The sequence below is a fragment of the Archocentrus centrarchus genome, chromosome 23, assembly GCF_007364275.1.
Source record: "Archocentrus centrarchus isolate MPI-CPG fArcCen1 chromosome 23, fArcCen1, whole genome shotgun sequence".
Classification (NCBI taxonomy): Eukaryota; Metazoa; Chordata; class Actinopteri; order Cichliformes; family Cichlidae; genus Archocentrus; species Archocentrus centrarchus.
The window spans coordinates 21,158,171-21,183,000 of NC_044368.1; the positions used below are offsets into that span (position 1 = coordinate 21,158,171).

Here is a 24,830-nt window from a genome sequence, read left to right on the forward strand (position 1 = left end):
CTCATTACACCTATAAGAAATAATGATAATAAAACAGTTTTGGTGTCATTCTGTCACTGATTTCCATCAAGAGCAAAATCAAAGTGGTCCATCTCCTGGCAAGTTGTTTGTGGCTCACAGCTTCAAGCCCACTCACAGAGATCATTATTTCTGCTCATGACAACAGAAGTCGTGGATCTTTACAGAAGTTTTCAATAACAGTTTTGTAACCGGTCATTTCCTATAACAGCTGGGCACTGTTGCTCAAAGAGAAGAAATTTGTTGAGGACTAGTTCAGGGATGGATGAATCCACATTTTTTTTCCTCTGAGTATTTTGGCTGCAGGTCAGTGTATTGACTGAGTAAAAATAAAGTACACTGTGCATATTCTTGGTAATAAAAGTCACCCAGTGCCACAGTTAGCTCATGAATGTGTTTTTAAGCTTTTCCGTTTATCTGTATGTCTGCCAGCAGGATGTGAAATAAGTACATTAAATGGCCTTTTTTTTCTATTGAAACTTGGTGGAGAGTTGGAGCAGGAGCAAAACAATAACCCTTTTCCTCCATTTTACTGCAGATGTGGAATCTAATCCATGCATTACCATACAAAAAATGACTGGTGCACACAAACTGAACCAAAGCAACCAGGAAGACTATACCAGAAGCTAATGGGAATCCAAATATATCAGCCAACAACATCCAGCTGCAGGAACAAAGATCCACACTGATCAGCCACAACATTAAAATTAAAAGGTCTCCTGTTAGGTTCGGACCACCGTTAAATAAAGAAAGACACAGAAACCCGTAGTTGATTTTTTACCTGCAGGGAGAGTCTCAGTCAGCTAACACTCACGTGCCTCTGAAAGAGAGTCTGACTTTCTTCTTCCTGCCGGTGCTTTTATTTTAGCATCACGTAAGTGTGTGTGGGGGGTGTGTGTATGTGTGTGTGACGTCAGGAAACAGGCGTTACCTGCTTTCCTCACCTGGAGGGTCCAGGTGTATGAGAGTATGTTTTGTGCTTACAGTCTGATGGTCATGTGCATGTTTATGATGAACACATTGTGATACATAGAAAAACAGTTACATGTTTATCTATTCTAACAATTCCTCCCTGTTTATCATGAACATAGCACATACAATCCTGAATGAGGTTGAGGCGAAAAACCTGTCATGCGGCTGTCTATCCTTCTTTTGACCCAAAGTCACACTCTCTATTCTTTCAAGACAGGAAAATTCCTCAATGGCCCCGCCGCTCACGGCAGCCACTGCTAGTCAGTCTCACTCGGGGAAGCACCTACATACATTTGCAAAAATTAAACATTAGTTTGAAAACCAGTTTACATCCACCCCCACCACTTGGTCTCCCATTTTCAATGGGGGTTTCATATTTGGTCCTCTGTTTCACCCTCCAGCTCACCCTGCACAAGGGTATACTGATAGAAAGCCGAAATGAAAACATTTGTCATCATTTTCCTTAAACATGGAACAATACAACTGAAAAATAAACAAAAGAGTAGCAGAATGACCCCTGGTGGCACTAAGACTTTCAGCAGAATTTGCCACCAGGCTCCAGTAGTCAGCCAAGAGAGCCAATCCAGATTCCCTCCAGGTGTCTGCCGTTCTACATACTGCTGTAGGGTGTCTAAGTCAGACAAAGCAGTGTGGATACTCCCCCCATCACCGTTTTCATCAGGGATGAAGGTGCAACAAGTCTGTCCAATTATCTTGCATACTCCTCCTTGCGGGGCAGCCAGCAAGTCCAAAACCACTCTGTTCTGCATCACCATTGCACGCAAGGCGCTCAACTCCCGTGAAGTTCCTTTGCCTAACGTTCTTGTGGCGTTTATCAGACGGAGTAGGGCGTACCTGTTTATCTCGACATGGTCCCGAACCAGTCCGACTCCGACCCATGGAAACAGGCTCTGTCCTATCTTTTCCCCGGTTCCCCATATTCTCCATTCCTTGGGAACATCCTCGACCCGTTCAGTCACTTCACGGCGGTGCCTGCTGGTTGTGCTTGTTCTTTGCATAAAGAACACATGGTCTGATAATGATGCTATGGTGCACAGTCCATTCCAGTCAGGTGGTAAGGAGACATAGGCTTTGTGTCCACATACAAAATACCAGTCTGTCAGTACCCGGGTTCCTTTAGGCCCAGGGGCTATGCGGGAGCAGTAACTCTGACTTCCATCTTCCAGCGGTAACGAGCGGTTGGTCATCGCACATGCTGCCTCTTGGAGCGTACTGTTCTTTGCACACGTGGGATTCTGGAGGCAGTACATGCACTTCGTCTCGTTCTGTCGTGGACAGTAGGAAAACGTACTGTTACACAACATGTGAGGCAGCTTCCCCACCTCTCGGGATCCATTGTTAACCACGCATGCTGGAAAAGCCTTTCTGGGAAGATGGGTTAGCATTAATACTTCTGGTAGTGCTACGGACAGCTGTGGCCATGCTACCAAATCTTCATTTGGGGTACATTCAGCTCTAGTGATCGGTGTTTTGGCCCAATTGATTTTTAATGGTTGACTGAAGTTAGAGTTCTGCCACAGTTTACCCCTTCCTGGGTGGGTTGACAGGCCGTACAGGCACCATGACTTTGTCCACCTGACATTATATGGCCTGAGGCCTGAATTATGGGCTGCTACTGGCATGTGGGAGCACACATAGCAATTGGTGTAGTTTCTATTATAAGCTGTTGCGTTCATCAGTCGCCACCATTCGTTGGTTGCGTAGGCATGTGGGTACTTGAGGTGGTTCAGTGGTGTTGCAGTTGCGATGGTCATCAATGCGCCCAGGGTCCAGATCCAGTTCCACGTGGTCATTGCACGTGAATGAGCCATCCCTATTTAGTGGGGGGTTCAGTTGTTTTCTTCACGGGTTTGAGACGAAAGTGGCCTAGGGCTCACTTCCCCCTTTGAAGCCCGACTTCCGCCCCCTACTCAGCGTTGATTGGCTCAATCCTTTTGCAATGGCTGAGGTGTATCCACGTGGATCTCTCTGCTATTTTGACTGCAGTTGGTGTGGTCAGTAGTACTTTGTAGGGTCCGTCCCACCGGGGTTGGTTCCAGCACTTCTTCTTAATCACTCTGACCAGGACCCAGTCTCCCACCGCCACCGGATGTTCCTGTGGAGAAGCAGAAAGGCCTTCCGGCAGTTTATTTGTATCAACAACATTTTTGCTTTGGAACAACTTTCTCATCCAATCACTTAAGTCTGTCTCTTCCTCTGCTTGTTGTTCTTCTGTGTACACCAGGAGTCTAAAAGGTCGGCCAAACAATGCCTCATAGGGGGTTATCCCTGTGTTGTTGGGGGTCACATGCATGTATGTTTTTACTAAGTCTATGCATTCTACTCAGGGCCTTCCCGTTTCTGCCATACATTTCCTTAGTCTGTTTTTTACTGTACCATTCGTTCTTTCAACGAGTCCTACGCTCTTGCGGATGATAAAAACAGTGATTTTTTTTAGCTGTACCCCTAGGTTTTACGACTAAGCAATACTTATAGGTCTTACTCACTATCCCCCCCTGTTGATACATGTGTTAAAGCATGTATCAATATGGCTGCTGTTTTGAATAGTGACCTAGGAAGTTGTTCCACTTCAATTTTGCTTGCTGCTGCATCTCATGGAGCACTTCGGGTCACAAGCGTTCCACAATTGTCGTGTAATTGCTGAGGTGCCATATTTACCACTTGCGGCCAGCTTTGCTGCTTTGTCAGGGTAGCTGTTTCCCAATACTATCAAGTCTGTGCCTGTTTTGTGTGCCGCGCATTTACAAATGGCCAGGGCTGATGGTAGTTTTATGGCCGTTAATAGGTTTTTTAAACAGTTCAGCATGTTTTACTGGCTTCCCTGTAGAGGTCAGCATTCCCCTTCTCGCCCACTGTGCTGCAAACGAACATACGGCAGAAAAGGCATACTGGCTGTCAGTGTAAAACGTGACTTCTTTACCTGCATGATGCTTGCATGCTTCGGTTAATGCGATTAACTCGGCTGCTTGAGCAAAGAGGTGTGAGGGCAGTTTCTCCGCTTTGATTATGGTGGTATTGGTGACTATAGCGTAGCCCGTTTCTGTTTTGCTTTATCATTTTTCCCGCTTGAGCCGTCCACAAACACAACGTGGCCTTTCGCCAGTGGTTCATCTTGCAAGTCTAAGCTGGGCTTGCTGTTTTGTTCCGTCAGCACTTTGCAGTCATGAGGGTCGCCGTCATGTGGCGTTGGTAGCAGAGTGGCTGGGTTTAGAGTAATGCAGCCCTCTATAGTTATGTGTGGTTGCGATAACAGGAGCGCTATGCAGCTCCGGTGTCTGGCTGGAGATAAGAATGTCATTTTACTCTGTACGAGCAGCACCTCAAGTGTAAGTGAGTGGAAAAGCACCAGTTCTCTGGAGGCCTACATAGCGAGTGCTGCTGCACATACTGCTTGCACGCAAAGGGATCCATGCTCTGCAATAATTACACAGGCCTAAAAAGGCCATCATTTGCTTCTTAGTTTGTGGTTCAGGTGGTTGTGCTAGTGCTGTGTGTGTGTTAGATGCCAGTAATGAGTGAGTGGTGTGTGTGTGTGTGTGTGTGTGGGTGTTATCTGACTTCCCTTCTCTGCTGATCAAGCAACTTGCCCTCATCTGACTTGTCTGAAGTCCTCCTCTCCGATCAGTGTGACACAGTCTGGTTAGTCCACGTTCCATTCACCAGTTGTGGACATTCAGTTCACCAATGACCCGTCAGGCTGCAGTTGTAACATCTGTCATCTCGATGCATCAACGATCATTCTGGTCCGGACGATGTCTGATCGGAGGGCAGGAGTCCAGATCTGGGTCAGAGATTTTCAGCGCTTATAAATTTGCCTGAAAAAAGGGCATTGAGAGATGAGGTATCACAAGTAACAACACATGGAGGTGGCCCCAAAACCGCCACTCCATTAATTAGGGCATCAGCTGTTCTGCCGCTCAAAACTCCGCTAAGATTGCGCTCTACGCAGAGTTCTTTAACTGTTAATTTTCTACTCCTGCATTCCCATCTCCATTTTTTCCCAGTGAGACGTCTCTCACAGGTAAGAAAACAGAAAAAAGGACACGTTCAAGGAGGCCTAATCACCTTAGGTTAAAGCCACCCATTCGCTGATGGGTGTTACCCTTTTAAGCAGACTCCCAATGTCTATTCGTCTCTGACAGTGACAGATGCAATTTTTGATTTAGCTTTTAAATCAAACTTTCCCATTTTAAATTATTTGGAATCTTTCTCACTCGATATGTGTTATGGCTGTGCCTCTAAGGCAGGGTCCTTGAATCCAGGCAGCTGTCCAGCAAAGGGTGAAAATTCGAGTTCCTCCGTAATTTCCAAATGCAGGAGGACTGAAGCATTTTTTTTCTTCAGCTGGCCAGTGACTCGTCACTTCTTTGTGGAAGAACTCACTGGATCCTACCAACAATCACCAAAATTGTTAGGGAAATTTATCAAATGAGAGAGACAAGATTCCTGTCGCCCATTGTTCTATGTCAATTTTGTGTGGGGTTAAGCCTTTAACGGACTCTTGCATTTCAGTCTCAGTCCAAGGTCGGTAAACCAAAATAGTGGGAGGTTGAGGGGCGCTTGCTGTCCCTGTGTTTGGGTTCGGGACTTGGAGCATGGGGAAGATTTGTGCCACTGGTTCCAGTGCGGGTGGGGGCCCTCCACAATTGAAACAATCCCTTTCATGCCCGTACTATGATAAAACGGGATAACCTGCTGGCTTAGGTGTGGCATGCACATCTATGTGCGCCAGTGTTTTAAGTTCCCCATTTCTGGTGCAGCTCGCAATGGGAGAAAAAGCTGCGGGAGAAACAGCTGTTAAGCCTTCCCTTGCTTGGGTCTCATGTTGTTTTGTCCCACTAGCTCCTCCCCCCTCTAAACATGGCGCGGCTTGGTTTACGCCGTTAGCTCCTCCCCCCCGCTAAACATGGCGCAGCTTGTTTTACCCCGTTAGCTCCTCCCCCCCGCTAAACATGGCGCAGCTTGTTTTACGCCGTTAGCTCCTCCCCCCTCTAAACATGGCGCAGCTTGTTTTGGCCCGTTAGCCCCTCCCCCCCTCTAAACATGGCGCGGCTCCGGGTGCCGCAGGGTCAGGCCCACTACGGTCTTGCTGGGATCTACATACAATGTGAGTTTTCTCATCTGCCTTTATTACAGCTGCATGCACTTGTGTGGGTGGTTTTAACGCTGTGGCTTTTGCCTTCCGCTGTTCCCGTCGGCGTTTAGCCTGTAACAGCCAAAACTTAGCACACTGCAGTTCCAACTGCGCCTTCTTGCAAAATGCTGCTTTTTGTTGCAGCTGTGTTACTAAGTTTTCACATTCTGTCACTACCAAGTTTCCCTTAAACCCATATTTTTTCTTCCATTTATTTATATTGAGTTGACCCTTGTTTATCCCATTCCATAAATTTTACATCGCCCTCTAATACGGCGGCCTCGCATTTCAACGAGGACTTACCCATTGTTCCTGACATACAATCAGCCTGTGCTTTGTCTCGTACAGACCACGTGTCTTTATTGAGACCTAAACCCAAATCCGCCCTTCACTGTGTACTTCAACAGACCATGAAGTTGAAAACCGTTAGATTTTCTTCATGCTGCTGCTTCCACTTCAATGGCGGCTTTCACTCTCACTCACTTTCACACACACACATACGCGTATTTATGGCGCCTATTTTAAATCTTTGTTTACGGTGAGAACACCAAAATTCCAAATTAAGGCCAAATTAAAATTTCTCCGTTGGGCGGGAGTTACCAATTTACTTTCTCCTTTCGGCGAGAACACCTACGGTACCGTTTTATGCTTTATTTGCTTTTCCCTGAAAAGCTAACTTTCCCTGAAAGTTACTTCGGCCGGTGCCCCTCGTGAACCCTGTTCTGAGGGCGCTTTTCCCTGAAAAGCGAACTTTCCCTGAAAGTTACAACGGCCGGTTACCTCACGAACCCGGTTCGGAGGACGTATACTACAGTTTTCCCTGAAAAGCCAACTTTCCCTGAAAGTTATCCTGGCAATCGGACCCGGTCCGACTCAGTAGTGTACGATTTGTTTGTGCTTTTCCCTGAAAAGCTCCGGCCGGTTACCTCACGAACCCGGTTCGGAGGACGTAGACTAAAGTTTTCCCTGAAAAGCCAACTTTCCCTTAAAGTTATAATGGCAATCGGACCCGGTCCGACTCAGTAGTCCACGTTTTGTCCTACCTGGTTTCTGTCGTCTTCACTTGGTGGATCGGGTCTCGAGGAAAGCGTTCCCAGCGACCGCGGAGAAACCTATTAAGCCGGGCCTGGCGACAAATGTCATGCCCCAGGTCTTTTGTGCAGCGCCTCTATTGCAGCTGGCTGTCCGGACAGTCTGCCGGCGTCCCTCCGTAGTCGTTGGGAAAACCTCCTCACTGCCCGCCCGGCTCTCGAAGGACCAAAAAATGTTAGGTTCGGACCACCGTTAAATAAAGAAAGACACAGAAACCCGTAGTTGATTTTTTACCTGCAGGGAGAGTCTCAGTCAGCTAACACTCACGTGCCTCTGAAAGAGAGTCTGACTTTCTTCTTCCTGCCGGTGCTTTTATTTTAGCATCACGTAAGTGTGTGTGGGGGGTGTGTGTATGTGTGTGTGACGTCAGGAAACAGGCGTTACCTGCTTTCCTCACCTGGAGGGTCCAGGTGTATGAGAGTATGTTTTGTGCTTACAGTCTGATGGTCATGTGCATGTTTATGATGAACACATTGTGATACATAGAAAAACAGTTACATGTTTATCTATTCTAACATCTCCCTTGTTTTGCCAGAACAGCTCTGACCTGTCAGGGCCCCTGTGAGGTCCATGCCATCAGGGAGTGCTGTTGCCATGAGTTGTACACTTGCAACAATATTTGGTTCTGTGTTATGGGTCAAATTAACACCAGATTTCTAATTTCCAGTCAAATGCTTTCTGTCCTCTCTTTTGATCTCATGTGTGTGTTGGGACTTGGCTTCACACTCGTTCCTCTTTCATTCCTGGGCTGACAAATCAGGCTCACATTAACTAAATTAAACCCTGGTCTTCATCATCCCACTCCTTGTCAGACTGTCCATTAACCAGTATGGGAGACAAACAATGAGGTTCCCTACTGCTGTCAAATTCTTGGGTTTTCAGATTTCTTCATGTTTACCCGTCTGTCTACCAGCCAGTCTTTCTCATACTTCATCTTCCCCCCCATCTCCCTTTTTGTTCCATCCTGTCTGACATTCTCCAACAGTCATTATTTTTCTTCAAACTTCAGGAACATAGGTTTCTACCGAGCACCCATCTGTCTATAAACATTTAACTCTGTCTCTGTGCTGCCTTTTCAGATTACAATTCATTCTACATTCATTACATTACCTTTCATTGTTTTTAAAGTTGTGGTTATATGCAAAGTGGGCACCAAAGATTATTGTTTTAATTACTGAGTGATGGGCAAAAATGTCTTTTTGCAAGATCACATTGATCTTTGACCACCAAACTCTAATCAGTTCCTCTTTGAGTTCAATTGAATGTGTGTGTCAGAGCTGAAAAAGTTAGGTATAAAAGGTATACAAGAGCTATCAGGCCACCCCTGTTTGGATGCATGTATAGAAATGTGCACACTGCTCTGGGCTTCATTAATCTGGTATTGTTTCATAAATGTCCAGAGACAAGGAGCATTTTGAGAAACTGAAGCAGAGTGCAGTCAGTACAAGGCTGCAAATGAAAAAGGATTGTAAAAACGATTCAGTGTACACTTAACACAAGATCATGTTTGCTTTGGTTTTGTTTAAGAAAATTTAAGAAATGTCAAACTTATTCTTGAGCTATTTAGGAAATTGTGTTGAGCACACATGTCATACAAACAAACTGACTGCAGAAAGCCAAACTTCACTGAACTTATACAAATATATATTCTGTTCTTCTGCATCCCCAATTCAAAAAAACATTGGGGTGCTGTGCAAATTTATGAGATCTGCTGCTCTCATAAACCCATATTTAATTCACAATAGAACTTAGAAAACATATCAAAATTGAGAATTTTTAGAGAAATGTTAGCTCATTTTGAATTTGATGGCAGCGACACAGCTCAAAAACATTGGGCCAGGGCCACAATTCTTCTTTTAACAACACCCTCAATACTTTTAAGATTAAACTCAAAACTTTCCTTTTTGATAAGCACATATTTAGGGCTGGATGTGACCTGAACCATCTCTTAGTTATGCTGCTATAGGCCTAGAGTGCTCCAGGACTTAATGTGATGCACCGTGATACATGGTGTGCACTTGCACTTCTTCTCCACTCTCCATGTGTTTATGTACCACTGCAGCATATTATTACGCTTTCTCTTCATTTTTCCCTTAGACTTTGTTTTGTCCTGTCTCCCTATGCTCTCTTTTTCTTTTCTCTTTCCCCCTCACCGGCCCCCCAACCGGTCACTTCAGACAGCTGCCCCTCCCAGAGTCTGGGAGGTTTCTTCCTGTTAAAAGAAAGTTTTTCATTTCCTCCATTGCAACATGCTTCCTCATAAGGGGCCATTTGATTGTTGGGTTTGTCTCCAGAATGCTGTCAGGTTCTGAGGTGAGTGTTGTCATGATTTGGTGCTATACAAATAAATCTGAATAAACCTGAATACATAAACACTGGGAACTGTGAAGACCACCTGCTTGACTATTCTTGTCTGATAGAGTATTCTAGCTGCTCAACATTGTTTTAATGTTTGGTCTTCCTTGTTATATTTTTCATTTCGTGATGTTCCAAATGCTTTCAGCTGGTTAACCGTCTCGACTGCAGGCAGCTGTTGTAATAGATTCAGTATGCGGTTTAGTATTGTCTTGCTGAAATATGGAAGGCCTTTACCTTTTTCCTTTCACACAGAGATTTCTCCAGATTCTCTGAATCATTTGATAATATTATGCATTGCACATAGTAAGATATTCAAAGTCTTCACAATTTTAAACTTGACAAAGATTTCTCTCAAATTTTTCTACAGTTTTTTGCAGATTGGTGAAACATCCCAACCTTTTTGAGATATGCTGCTGCCATCAAATTCAAAATGAGCTCATACTTCTGTTAAAATGGTCCATTTCTCAGTTTAAACATTTGCTATGTTTTCTATGTTCTATTGTGGATAAAATATGGGTTTATGAGATTTGCAAATAATTGCATTCTGTGTGTATTTACATTTTATTTTTGGAAATTTAGCTGTACTTCCAGTCCATACACTCTAATTTGTTTTTGATCACGTTTGACAAAAGCAGAGACCAAAGCATGGACAAGCTCATCTTTATTACATTACCAGGCCCAGCTCCACTCAACCCCCTCTGCTTCATGGAGGGCTATGGTGAAATATTGATCTGAGGCCGCAGCTGACCGCTGCACAGATAACAGTAACTAAATGATGGAGCTTTCAATAGAATCCCTGAAGAGAGCATTTAAAACAGATATCTGCTGTCTTCCAGCCAGAACTAAGTGCCGGCAGTGGCCTCGGGGTTGTTAACTCTTATCTATGATGTATCAAGCTGCATTCGTGACTCCTAGCGAAGTGGTATAGCCTGTGTTCCAGCGCCCCAGGTTATATTTTCGCAGACTGTTCGAACTGCAGACGTGTTCCTCAGATCTGCCTTTTCCCTTCTTCCTTTTCCTCCTCTCTCCTCCCCGTCTACCTGTCAAACACTGCAGGTTCCTGCAGTACAAGGCAACGCAAATGCCTGGTTTGTGCTGATCGATAGAGACAGCTATGGTGGAAATACAAAATGTGTGAGCACACACAAACACACACACACACACTACAGCCTGTTTATAGAGGGTGTAACCAGAGTCCTGGAGCAGATTAAGGACTTTACTTACCAATTAGCTGACTCAGCAGTAGAGGAAATGGCTCTAACTGGCCTTCTGCTTCCTTTCTTCTCTGTGCATGTGTGCCCCCCATGCAAGTATGAGTGTGTTGGTTCTGTCTGATCTAATTCTGAAGTGTTTGCTGCTGTTGCCTGACAGCTGCCTGCTACCCAATGGCTTTCACATGTTGCCTTCACTTCCTGTTCATGACACGAGTCTGTAGGCCTGGCAGAAGGGTAGAAGCGTACATGTATAAATGTTTGTTTGTGTGTGTGTGTGTGTGTGTGTGTGTGTGTGTGTGTGTGTGTGTGTGTGCGCGCGCGCGCGCACGTGTGTACGCATGTGTGTATGTACCCTGTGACTCATGCAGTCACACAGCAATGGGAGCTTTCCTGTATTTGTGTCCTCATGTTTTGCTGAGAAATATCTTATGTTTACATGCTTACTTTACTCTTGGGAGCATTTTTACTTTTACTGGCAGTTTTTTGTGTTGAAAGTTGGATTTAAAATGTTAAAAAAGGGAATTTTCTGCTATTGTTTTGAAAATGCATCTCTGTCCACATGAAAACACACACACACAAAAATAACAGTGTCAAGTGTTATTATAGCATGCCAAAGCAAAAGGTCAAGTGTTATTATAGCATGCCAAAGCAAAAGGTGGTGATATCATCCTTACTGCAAAGATAAAGGGCACACCTTTGACCATGCAAAACAAAATCTGTTTTCTTTATCCAGAAATTGAGTTTCTTAAAATTGTCTCACTGGAAGAAGTTTCTTTAAAAGCACCATCTTCATTGACCTAAAATGCCATTTATCAATGTGAAAAAGGCCAAAAGACAGAAAAATATACATTTAGCAAATTATCCATGTACATGTGAATAGGGCTTCAGATCTCACCCCTAAGCCAATTATGTGTTAACTGCTGTAACTTACTACAAGGGGTTGCTGTAGCTCAGGAGGTAGTGCAGGTCAAGCCAGAATCTACTAATACTACTAGCAAGATACTGAAGCCCAAGTTGCTCCCGATGTATTCATTCGAATGTGAATGTTAGATAGAAAGCACTGTAGAAAAAAGTGCTTGGATGAATACAAATGTGTTGTATAAATAGCTTTGAGTGCTCAAATAGAGTAGAAAAGCACTATATAAGAACTAGTCCATTTACCTGCTGTTAACAAATACAGAAGCTGCTACTTTTAGCATTTCAAAGGGTGTATTTTGTGGCAGATCATTACTGTAACCACTGTTTGGTACATTACTTTTAACAGTACCTTACCACATTACAAACTAAGAAGTTAATTTAAAAAATAATCTACTACATTATGGTATAACCTACTGTAATTGGCTATGTACCACAGGAATTTTAAGGTGGCAGTAATTAAACTATTACTTAAGAAGCCATCACTGACCCAGTTGTCTTAACTAATTATAGCCCAATTTCCAACCTTCCTTCCTTCAAAAATTCAGTCAGGTTTCAGATTCATCACAGTACAGAAACAGCATTAGTGAAGGTTACAAATGATCTTCTCAGGGCCTCTGACAGTGGCCTCATCTCTGTGCTTGTCCTGTTAGACCTCAGTGCAGCTTTTGATACTGTGGACCATAACATTTTATTACAGAGATTACAGCATGCCATAGGTCTTAAAGGTATGATTCTGGCTTGAATCATATTTATCTAACAGCGTCCAGGTTATTCATGTAAATGGGGAGTCTTCTTTACACACTAATGTTAATTATAGAGTTCCACAGGGTTCTGTGTGGGGGGACCAATTCTATTTACACTATACTTCCCCCTAGGCAGTAATATTAGAAAGCATTACACACATTTGCATTGCTATGCAGATGATACCCAGCTTTATCTATCTTTATCTATCCATGCTATTGCCTCACTCACACAACTAAAACTAGAACAGGAACATCCATGAATCTACAAAAATAAAAATAAAAATTGATTGCTGTCCAGTGATTGTATTGAATTGTTTCACATTCTGTGACCAACTGAAACTTGGGTTGACTAAACAGTTCCCCAGAGCTTGAGGGTGTTGCACATTCATGGCTACTTTTGATTGCAAGACCAGTTGCCTGATAGGAGGAAACCTTTCTGGAAACAGTTTCAGTCTGGACTTGGACTGACTGCAAACACTCTCAGAGAGATTGTTGAAAGTTTGCAAATAATTGATGTCTAATTTATAACTGCAGACAGACGTTGCCATCAGTCTGAATGAGTCTTTGTTCAATGAGCACAACTTGAGGGAACTCAACTCAACTGGCTGCCAGCCAGTTGTGTTCTGGGTATATTCCTATACAGGAAGGTTGCTAAGTGCAATTGTTAAATGGGAATTTCTGTCTATGTGGACACCAGCAGATTTGGGATTGTCAATGATTTATCACAGTTAATTGCTGTATTGTCAGAAACAGATTGCATGTAATTGCAAACTTAACCCCATTAAATCACAAACTGATAGCAGGCTGTTATCAGACTGATTCTGTCTTATGGTAACATTTATGGCAGGTTTTAATGACTGTCTTGGTATGCTTGACAATCTCATTTTGCAGCAAAAAAAACCCAAATGAAATTAGATCATTTTCTTATTGAATAAAAAAGATACTGACAAACTTTAACTTTAAGTACATAATTAGCAGTTTTAAAAAGGTGATAGATCACAACATATGTTTAATTCTAATGTAAATGAATGTAATGGCCCAATGCAAAACAAGCCCAAATGTGCCTGAAACATTTAAACTGCGCATGTACTTTCTGCACTACACACAGTTCCGGGATGTCTGGCTAAAAAAGAATGGCTTTTTTTTTTTCCTTGTTTGTGACTTTGGGGATGATGTGTGACTAATAAATCTAGGTTTAACTGTTATTACTTCATACCTTAATGTTCTAAAACCACCAGAAATGTTAAGTTCTGACACTTTCCAATTATCCCAACTTGAGCAGTGTAAAAACATTTTCTTTGTTCTCTCAGATAACACCAAGAATGCTCAAAGCCTTTTTGGCAGCTGTCTCACAGTGTGGCATGGCCAACTATTGCTGTCCTTTACCCAGACAATCCACTCACTTGTACTTTTCCACAGCCGTCGGTTTCTATGGCAACTAAAGGGGAGGAAGATGATGCTGGGGCTTGACAGAGCACTGTCAAGCAGACAGCACAGGGGTGGCTGGGATCATTGTGAGGTTGGAGAATACCCACAGGGAGCAAAGAAAGGAGGAAGAAAACGGGTAAGTCAGTAAGACAAGGAGAGTTCAGGAGAAACAGAGCTACATGATTCAAGCTTATTCTAAGCTCTTTACCTCCCTTATGCAATATCAGTCAAATCTGACTGGTCTTTTGATTTATATTATATAAATAGATTTAACACTGAGTGGAAGTGCAAACCCTGCAGAAAATCGCAGTCTGCAGACCATTTAATATCAAAGTGCTGTGGCTTTTTGCACTTTTGCTTGAGTAATTATCAAAGTGAGGCAGAGAGACTGAAAAGTACACAACCCATTAGGTATCAAGACTGAAATTTGTGATAACTGCATGCACAAAGTAGCACTTTGTTCCTTCAAATTAATAATTTGCACTTTCCCATGAAATTACTAGGTCCTTCAAATGACTCATTTCCTCAAATGAATGACATGGAGTTTTGGTAGCAGTGGGAACAGTTGGGGCTGGTCTGGCAGGAAGGAGCACCCAGAGTGTTCATAGCAGTCTAGCAGATGTATTTTACTGTAAAATCCTTCAGTCATATAAGAATATCTGGATGGTGGGATAAAGAGAAAATTTTGAAGGTTAGAAAGTGAAGCTGGCAAGTGATAGCTCATTTTGCTGCCCCTACTGATCAAGCTCTGTGCAAGTGAAGCTGCTCAAAATAAGCTTTTATCTAAGTTCAGCTACAGCTGGAATTTGCGTGTCCAGCTGGTGATTTTCACACTGACTTCAGCCTGGGCCTACCTGCAGTGCAGCAGAGGGTTTGTTTTCTTACACATCAGCATTTATACTTCATGTAATCAACATGGTGAGAAACTTTGAATCTCAATGAGCTACAGAAATGTATTTGACAGACACTTTTACAATAATGACATATAACAGGTAGATTTTCAGCCCAGGCAGGTGTGGCTGCACATGCTGGTAATTATTCCTCCTGTTCATATTGATTTCTGCATTATGTGGCAGTTAGGTTATGGAGACTAAGGTGCTCTCTGTGTGGAAAAAAACGCATTCAAATGCTTATCTAAAGATAACGTTTAAACAGTCGGTATCTGCATAATTACAATGTTCAGCTCCTTTTTTCTGCTGAGTGGGGAGCAGGACAATTGACAGCGACAACAGGGCAATGGTCCCACACACAAAAGATTTAAGTCAAAGTCCAGACCTCAACCTGATTGAAATGCAATGGTGGGAGCCATGCATATCTCAGGGAACTGAAGCATGTGCCAAAATTCTTCCACCGTGATGTGAGATTCATTCACATTATTGCTACTAAAGGAGGTTCCACAAGGTATAGAATCATGGTGTGTACTTAGTTTTTCACAGGACTATATCTACAAATAGATGTGTGTCTGAGGGTGTAACATCTTCAGGAAATAATCATCCATATTCAGCTTGATCGCACGTTTAATGAACCAGCAGACCAACATGTACACATAACACTGTACGAGCGGCAGACATCTTCTTTTTAGGCATGCTTGTTCTACCCAAGAAAACAGTTACAACAATGCTTATAATAGTCTCAGTCTGCCCCCTACTGGGCTCAATGTTACTGCAGCATTAACACAGCTATATTAGCTGGCAACATCAAAATAACAAATACTCTTACAGAATGTAAATATGTAAGAACAATTAAACATCTACGATACCACAGAGGGGGATGACAGACTGCAACACTCACAAGCTAGAGAAGTCTCTCCAGATGATAACGATGAGAACATAGCATTAATGGACAACACTGCACTACCAGCTACATTTGATATGTTTTCATTTGTCCAGTCCTTAGCTCTCCTCCAACTACAACATTGAGATAATTTGTTTCCTCTTTTATAGGTCATGTCTTTCATTTCTCTTGTTTCCACAGAGTACTTTGTTTTGCCCCCGTCCTCAGTTTCTTCCACTTCTTATCTGCCCACTTGATCACAACCTAGTTGAAATCAAACTTCTCTGAAGTGAACATCATATCCATGTAGTTTTTCCTACTCAGTGAAATTCTGAATTTAGGTTTAATCCTGTGTGCTGAATCCACAGCACAAACCTGCAGGTGGTGTGATCATAGCTGTCTTAATGAGTTTCTTCATTGCGGTAAACACACCACTGTGCTTGTGTAATACAGTCTCTGCAAACTGTTGAAATGAAAATTAAGTATATGAGTCATGGGAAACTGTGACCTGCCTGAGCACTGCTAACTCTGACCGAGCTTCCCTTGTACTTATATTAAACTGGAAATGTGTCAGTAGGTTTTTAAGTTTCTCTGCTCTGCAGACAGAGAAACTCTCAAGAGGATTTTTTGCTTCTACCTGCTCTCCATTTTATCAAATGCTGATTTCTGTATTCTCCTTTAACCTTGTTATCAGAGAGAGAGCAGAAGACATCCCCCTCTGCAGACGTAGGGAGAATTATCAATTATGCCATCCCGGAGAATTCTCTGTCACATGTTCATCGTGATCATGTGACAGTCCACAAAATCAAACCGGCTCACAGCTATCAGGAGACTTTTATAGAAGATACCCTGCAAGTCGTGGAAGTAGACACATTCTTTATAATTTGTATAAAAAAAGACAAGCAGCATATTATAGAATAACATACAGATTTGGCTGCATGCTTGGGGTAAACTGTAAATTGCAATTCCTGACTTACATAAATTAGGTAACTTTTCTTGGAAGTGAAGAATATATGCTTTTTACTAGCTTTTATTGAATTACTGTTAATTGCATGGTTTTTGAGTTATGTTAATTCATAATAATAAAGCAATCAAGTAACAACAAAGGAAACAATGACATTCTTTCACCAGTAAGAGGAAGCAGTGCACTAAACTGTCTAGCCCTCCGTAAAGCTAGGACATCTTTCGGAGTTCACTTCAATAGTTACTTCCTCCAAACCAGCAACATGTTTATTAGATCCCATTCCTACTAGACTGTTCAAAGAAGTCTTTCCAATTATTGATGCTTTAATCTTAAAAATGACCAATCTGTCTTTATTAGTTGGCTGTGTACCACAGGCCTTCAAGGTGGCTGTAATTAAACCGCTACTTAAAAAGCCATCACTGACCCAGCTGTCTTAGCTAATTATAGGCCAATCTCCAACCTTCCTTTTCTCTCAAAGATTCTTGAAAGAGTAGTTGTAAAACAGCTAACTGATCATCTGCAGAGGAACAGTTTATTTGAAGAGTTTCAGTCAGGTTTCAGAATTCATCACATTACAGAAACAGCATTAGTGAAGGTTACAAATGATCTTCTTAGAGCCTCTGACAGTGGACTCATCTCTGTACTTGTCGTGTTGGACCTCAGTGCAGCTTTTGATACTGTTGAACATAACATTTTATTACAGAGATTAGAGCATACTATAGGTATTAAAGGTACTGCACTGCAGTGGTTTGAATCATACTTTTTTTTTTTTTTAAATCATATTTACTCCAATTTGTTCAGGTTAATTATGGAGTTCCACAGGGTTCTGTGCTAGGACCAATTCTATTGACATTATACATGCTTCCCTTAGGCAGTATTATTAGAAAGCGTTGCATCAGTTTTCATTGTTATGCAGATGATACTCAGCTTTACCTATCAATGAAGCCAGATGACGCACATCAATTAGTTAAACTGCAGGAATGTCTTAAAGACATTAAGGCCTGGATGACCTCTAATTTCCTGCTTCTAAACTCAGATAAAACTGAAATTCTTGTACTCGGCCCCACAAATCTTAGAAACATGGTGTCTAACCAGATACTTACTCTGGATGGCATTACTTTGGCCTCCAGTAACACTGTGAGAAAGCTTGGAGTCATTTTTGACCAGGATATGTCCTTCAATGCACATATTAAACAAATATGTAGGACCGCTTTTTTGCATTTGCGCAATATTTCTAAAATTAGAAACATCCTTTCTCAGAGTGATGCTGAAAAGCTCATTCATGCATTTATTACTTCTAGGCTGGACTATTGTAATTTGTTATTATCAGGCTGTCCTAAAAGCTCTATGAAAAGCCTTCAGCTGATCTTTCTGACTGTTTCACTAGTTTAGCATTTGGCTAGGGTCAGTGTCACTACTGGTAGCATGAGGCAATACTTGGACCCTACAGAGGTTGCACAGGTAGCCCAACTCCTCCAGGATGGCACATCAATACACGCCTTTGCCAGAAGGTTTGCTGTGTCTCCCAGCACAGTCTCAGGAGCATGGACGAGATTCCAGGAGACAGTTACTCTAGAAGAGCTGGACAGTGCTGTAGAAGGTCTTTAACCAATCAGGAGGGCCGGTATCTTCTCCTTTGTGCAAGAAGGAACAGGATGAGCACTGCCAGTGCCCTACAAAATGGCCTCCAGCAGGACTGGTGTGAATGATTCTGACCAAACAATCAGAAACAGACTTCATGAGGCTAATGGGCCTTGTGCTCACTGCCCAGCAATGTGTCCCCCGACTGCTTTGATGAGAGCAGGTTCACCCTGAGCACATGTGACAGACATGAAAGGGTCTGAAGAACCTGTGGAGAAGAATGTTATGCTGCCTGTAACATCACTCAGTATGACCAGTTTGGTGGTGGGTCAGTGATGGTCTGGGGAGGCATATCCATTTACTTTGTAGAAATATTCCTGACAAGCCCAAGAATATATTATTTCAAAACAGTTTTGCAGAAGGTAATAAGATATCTTCTGAAGGGTTTTCCGTTATGAAATAGGGCTGTAATGTTATCCTGACTCCTTCATTCACTAGTGCATTCATTCATCATCTTCATTATTATATGTATACACGCATTTACTTTCTTACAATGTACAGATGGTAAATGGACTAGTTCTTATATAGCGCTTTTCTACTCAGATATGAGCACTCAAAGCGCTTACACAACACGTTCACATTTACCCCATGCACACGCATTCATACAAGCACTTCCATGATTAATTAAGCTAAGTGCTTTAATCATCTAACATTCACTCACATTCATACTCCGACGGAACGGTCGGAGAGCAACTTGGGGTTAAGTATCTTGCCCAAGGATACATTGGCATGCAGCCAGCAGTAGCCAGGAATTGAACCACTGACCTTCCGATCAGTAAGTGACCTGCTCTACCTACTGAGCTACAGCCACCCAGATGCACCAATGTGCCAATTTTTTGTATATTTTACACATTGTTTATTTTCTGTATATCTCTTGATCATATTGATTATACTAGATTATAATATTTTTATAATATTTTTATTTTCATTTTAGAGAGTTTGATTTTCTGTTACATGGCACTGAACAGGAGTGGCCCTCCAATCTCATTGTACATCCTGTATAATGACAATAAAGGCATTCTATTCTATTCTATTCTATTCTACATTTATATTTGTTATTAATTACAGGAGGATATCCCCATCGGTGGTAGGCCTTGTGAAATAAATGATTGTTTGGCCTATTTTCCAGATTTTTTTTTTCTTTTTGTACCATCATTTCAATACCAGTTTTGAAGTCTGATTAGAACATTGACAGCTGTCATCACCTTTCTTCACACATGATGTGAGCCAAGTTAACAGACTCCTGACTATAGCTTTTAATTCTCTGCCAGACAGTAAATGTCCAACTACGTCATTAACACGGTGAGCAGTAAGATACAGACACAGGGTGCTGCTGGAAAAGTGTAAGCCTGTTATGTTGACTTTCACGGGATGAATAAAGGTTTTGAGCTTTGCCATGAAAGCCTTTGTAACACAAGAGCAGTCACTGCAGTGGTCCCACTCTTCTGCATTTATCCTTGCACTGCAGGCAGCTGGGTTTTGGGGAGATATGTCGTAAAATCGAAGCTCAAATTTTAACCGCCTATCAGTCACTGAGCTGCTTTAGGTTCTTTCTGAAAGGAAAGCAAAGCCTGTGTTTTTCTTTTTCTTTGTGCACAGACATTTCTTCAAAGACTCGAGTCTTTGAAGACGCCTTAGAGCAGCAAGCTGGAAGGCAAAAGAGCACAACATGAAGAGTATATGTTGGTTTTTAGCATAAGCAAAAAGGAGGTAGCCCATAATGAGCTAACTGGCTAACAGAGCAGAAATTGATTAATTAATTTAAGCAAACGGCTTAAACTATCAGAGGAAGGTACCAGACTGCAGCTAGGTGTTACATGTTACTCTCATTCATAAAAGCTGATAATGGCAATGAAGTCTCACCAGTGTCTCACAGGCAACACATTTGTTATGCAACCACACAAGTCTATTTAGGGCATCTTCAGAGGGATTTGATCATCAATAATGAATGGATTGCCCCTGTTTCAGAGTACGCTGTTTAATTTTGATCTTACGCGCGCAGTCGGGAGCGTGCACATTGCCTGAGAGCTCATTTACCAAACACTGCCTGGATCACATACAGGATATGCAGTAGTGATGACCAGAGTGCTCACACTCAGCAGATTCTGGAGCTGCATTTACAATTCACAGTGAGTGAAGTTGCAATGTAACTGTCGATTGTCCTGTTTTTGCATCTTAATTTTTCCCCACTGTTCTACATGATCACTGAAATAAACAGAGTGTTTCAGTAACAGACAATGAGACATCCCTTTCATGTATTTGCAGCAGCATGTGCTTGAAAGCAGAAGACGTGTGATTCAGCAGCCTAAACGGAATGAGTTTAAAGACCTTGCATGAAGTCAGAAATGTTGTGTTGATAGACATGCAGAAAAGACTTCAGAGAAGTTGATGAATTATACATGTAGTGTATGCGTTCTGACTGCACTACAGACTACATGTCAGTGTGTCTCAGGCTCCCAAATGTTTTAGTTTTTGAGATAAAAATGTCATAACCATTTAGAGTCATTACTGTTTCAAAAGGTTACAGAATGTGGTGGGAAAAGAAATCAGCTTGCAACCAGACAGTTTCAGATTAATTCAAGGATGTAAATGTGAGCTGAAGTTCATCTGCGTTTTGCTGAAGAATTGAGTTTAAAGCAGCATGAAATGAGTTTTTTGCTGAAAGAATTCAAGATGTACGAATGACTCCCTCGGACTGCTTCAGGGTGGCTAAATGGGTGTTTTACTATAGATTTACTCCTGCATGTGTTCGGAGCTGTTGTTGTGATGCTTGAGTTCTTTAAATGCTGACTAACGGAGCCTCACTCCACCTTGACTGTCATTCTGTTTTTCGTGAAATCACAAGATGACTTTTTTGAGAAAGGTAAGAAGATACAAGCTTATTAGATGCTCAGCAGGCATTCGACCAAATTGAGTGAGAGTACTTGTTCACAGTTCTCAAAAAATTTGGCTTTGGTGATAAATTTATGACGTTATTAAAAATGTTCTATGCTAACCCTAAATCCCCAGTTCTGACTAATCACAACAGGTCCACTCCTTTTTTATTGCATCGTGGAACCAGACAGGGTTGTTGTCTCTCACCGTTACTATTTGCATTGGCCTTGCATTGGCCTTGGAACCCCTTGCTATTGCCATTAGGACCCATCCTTTGATCACTGGCATTTCGGACTATGCTATAGTCCCTTATGCAGATGACGTTATTCTGACTCTTTCAGATGTCACAGTCTCTCTTACGCCGCTTCTCACTCTAATAAAGAAATTTGGTCAGTTTTCCAGTTTCACTGTTAATTGGGACAAAGGTCTGTTTATGCCTCTTTCAGATGGTCTGGACTCTGCTTTTCTTAGTAATTTGCCATTCAAAGTTTCCACTAGTTATTTTGAGTATCTTGGGATAAATATTACAAGGGATCCAAAGCTCCTTTTTAAACATAACTTTCTGGATCTGATTAATAAACTTAAATCAATGGTGGACAAGTGGAAACTCCTCCCCCTTTCCTTGATTGGCCGCATTAACATTGTCAAGATGGTTGTCCTCCCAAAATGTACTTATCTTTTTCAAAATATACCCATTTATCTTACTGTTTCATTTTTCAAGATGATAGATTCAATTGTCATTCCTTTTGTCTGGGGTGGTAAACATCCTCGAATCTCAAAATCACACCTACAGAAACCTACTGCTGAGGGTGGCCTCCCAGTTTTTCGCTGTTATTATTGGGCCTGTAATGCCAGAACCTGGGTTTTCTGGAGTCATATCTATCTGGGGGATAAAGAGGTGGACTCGCTATTACCTAACTGGCCGCTGAATGAAAATCTTGCCTCCTTAGTCCTTACTAGTTCCTCCCTAGCCGCTGCACTGTTTTCCAATGTGTCTTTGCCTTTCCAACAGCTGAAGGATAATTTCGTGCTAAAAAATTCATTTAGGATTCTCAAGCAAATAAAGACTGTTCTGGGTTTCCCTGGCTTCTCCATTTATGCACCCATTTTTCAGAACATAGCATTTAAACCAGGCACAATGGATGCAGTCTTTAAGCACTGGGTAAATAAGCTGTTATTAAGGATCTCTACATTACTAATCATTTGGCCTCCTTCATGCAACTCCAATCAAAATTTGGTCTCCCTTCTAGCCACTTTTTCAGATACTTGCAAGTTCATAACTTTGTCAGACAGCATTTCCCCCACTTTGAAACTCTACCTGAGCTGCATAGCTTCTATGAGCTTATGAAAAAGCCCCCTACCTCTAAACATTTAATTTCTCATTTTGTCAATCTTTTCAGTTCGACCCCATACTCAAAACCTATTAAAGAGGCCTGGACTTCTCACATACTAGGTGAAATTTCAGATGAGCTGTGGGATAAGAGTCTGTCGAGAATCAAAACCTGTTCCATCAATTCCAGACCCCAGCTTATTCAATTCAAAGTTGTCCATCGGCTGCACTTTTCTAAAACCAAACTTAATAAACTATTTCCCTCTGTTTCTCCAACTTGTGATAGATGTAAATCAGATGATGGGACTCTGGGTCATCTGTTCTGTTCCTGCCCTAACCTTATGGACTTCTGGTGCAAGATATTTCAATTTTATAGTAATGTTTATGGCAGACATCTGACCCCTGATAACCATCTGATAATTTTGGGTTGTTCTGAATTTTCTCTTACTCTTCCTATGTCTATCCAGCAGGCTCTTATGTTTGGTTTGGTGGTTGCAAAGTGGGTTATTCTGAGGGGATGGAAATTTCAAAAAAATGGCTTAATGAGATGGTCTCCTGTACTAATCTCAAAGAGATTCGATACTCTCGAAGAGAGTCTCTTCGAAGAGAGTCTCTTAAAAAAAAAAAAAGAAGATACAACCTTCTCATAGTTCAGTGATTTTACAATGTGATGATCGACTTAGTGGTGAAAGTGGAACTGAAGAGCCCTTTAACAGTCCAGGTTTCTTTTTATTTCTTGTTACAGTAGTGGTTCATTGCAGCCTTGTTGCAGTTTGGCCAAAATCAAAAGCTGGAAACTCAAACTCAAACTCAAACTTAAAGATGACAAAACTAACATGACTATTAACTATGTGATTTTGACTTGTCTGCGGTTTTGGATGTGTGACAATCATAGTGACAATGTAGGATCAAGTGAATAAGGCTCCAGTCACAAAGACCTAGAGAGTGGTGGACAACCATCTGGCAACCACCTGTCATGAGGGAAAAATTACTATTCCCCAACCGGTTATGAGTGGTTACGGGAGGTTTATGGCATTTGCTGGGAAAATGACTGCTAAAGTCCCAGCCATGTAAGCCTTCAGACTGGTCATTCATCTCCTGGGATAGATGCCAGCCTGGGAGTCTCTATGGAAAGACATGTATTCACCAACCAGTTGGCAAAGATCTCCTTGTGATTGCTTTGGTTGCTGGCATATTGCTGTGGTCGTAGTTAGAATGGAAGTAACGGACTTGTGCACAAAAAATAGTCAGCTGCTCTCTTGGCTGCAGGGAAATTGTGAAAAGTGCATTGCATATCAGAAATGGAATTGTCCAACTTCAAAGTAAAAGTTGCACCTTGCTGCTGCAATCAACACAAAATGCATGGGCTGTGTTTGACGTGGTTTGCAGCAGGTGTTGGGTGGACCAGATGTGATTCAAAAGTCATGGGGTAGGGCTGAGCTTGCTAACAAGTATTGGGTTGGCCAGATGTGGCCCAAATGTCAACACAAAGCTGAAATCTGGCCCATATAAGAAACTGGTATTCATATAGTACTTTTCTAGAGTTACTGACCACACACACACACACACACACACACACAGACGCACACGTACACACACACACACACACACACACACACACACACACAGAGTAGACCTGTGAGCCACATTTGGGTTAAAATTTGGTGCTGGACACTGTAGCCTGCTCACCACCACCATCTAACACAAATCTATCTCAATCCCCCGACTCCCAGTTCTGAACACATACAGGGGTCAGTGTGCCAGGATTGGTGATATAGGACTGGAATAAATATTGGCCATGCATAAACATTTTCATTGTACATTAGCATTGAGGAGCGAGGTTTTCGGGATGATCACATTGTTCTACTTTCTGACACTAGTATAGCATAGTATTACTTTCAACTACCTTATTTTCCAAGAGGTCACCAGCAGATGGAGCTTCATGCTAATTTGGCACAGATTTTACACCGGCTGCCACTCCTGAAACAATTCTCCCATTAATATACCGTATTTTTTGCACTATAAGGCGCACTTAAAATCCTTGAATTTTCTAAAATAGGCCATCATCGATTCACAAAATGATTCTACTGACGATATTAGACGGGAACAAGCTGTGACTGTGGCGCAGCAGGTGTGGAAAGCAGCCAAAGTCGACGGAGATAAATTCAACAGGAATTTGTTCCAAAAATGGAAACCGTACGCAGTGAACCACAGAAAATGATGATGGATTTGGCCTATTTTCATCTATGCTGGCCTATATATTTGTGCGTAATCTGGCGATCGGCGGGCGGCACTGTTGCCAACTTTTGTGCAACAAAACTCGCTGTTGGCTGTCTCAAAAGTCGCTAGA

At 42.1% G+C, this 24,830-nt stretch overlaps 1 protein-coding gene across 4 annotated transcripts in view; it reads right to left on the reverse strand.

The window, feature by feature from the left end:
* Positions 1-979: 979 nt before the first annotated feature.
* The window catches only part of LOC115773741 (syncytin-2-like), a 43,759-nt gene continuing 19,908 nt past the window's right edge, over positions 980-24,830 (reverse strand). Inside the window, exons 1-2 of one of the 4 annotated variants that reach the window (XM_030720638.1) lie at positions 10,820-10,918; positions 980-4,792 (exon numbers count right to left, since the gene is read on the reverse strand). In XM_030720638.1, the coding sequence (XP_030576498.1) occupies positions 1,362-2,822 (1,461 nt within the window). In that variant the 5' untranslated portion in view covers positions 2,823-4,792; positions 10,820-10,918 and the 3' untranslated portion in view covers positions 980-1,361. Of the gene's footprint in view, positions 4,793-7,188; positions 7,301-7,471; positions 7,529-10,819; positions 10,919-24,830 lie in introns of those variants that run through there. The other 3 variants (XM_030720639.1, XM_030720637.1, XM_030720640.1) reach the window with 3 other exon arrangements.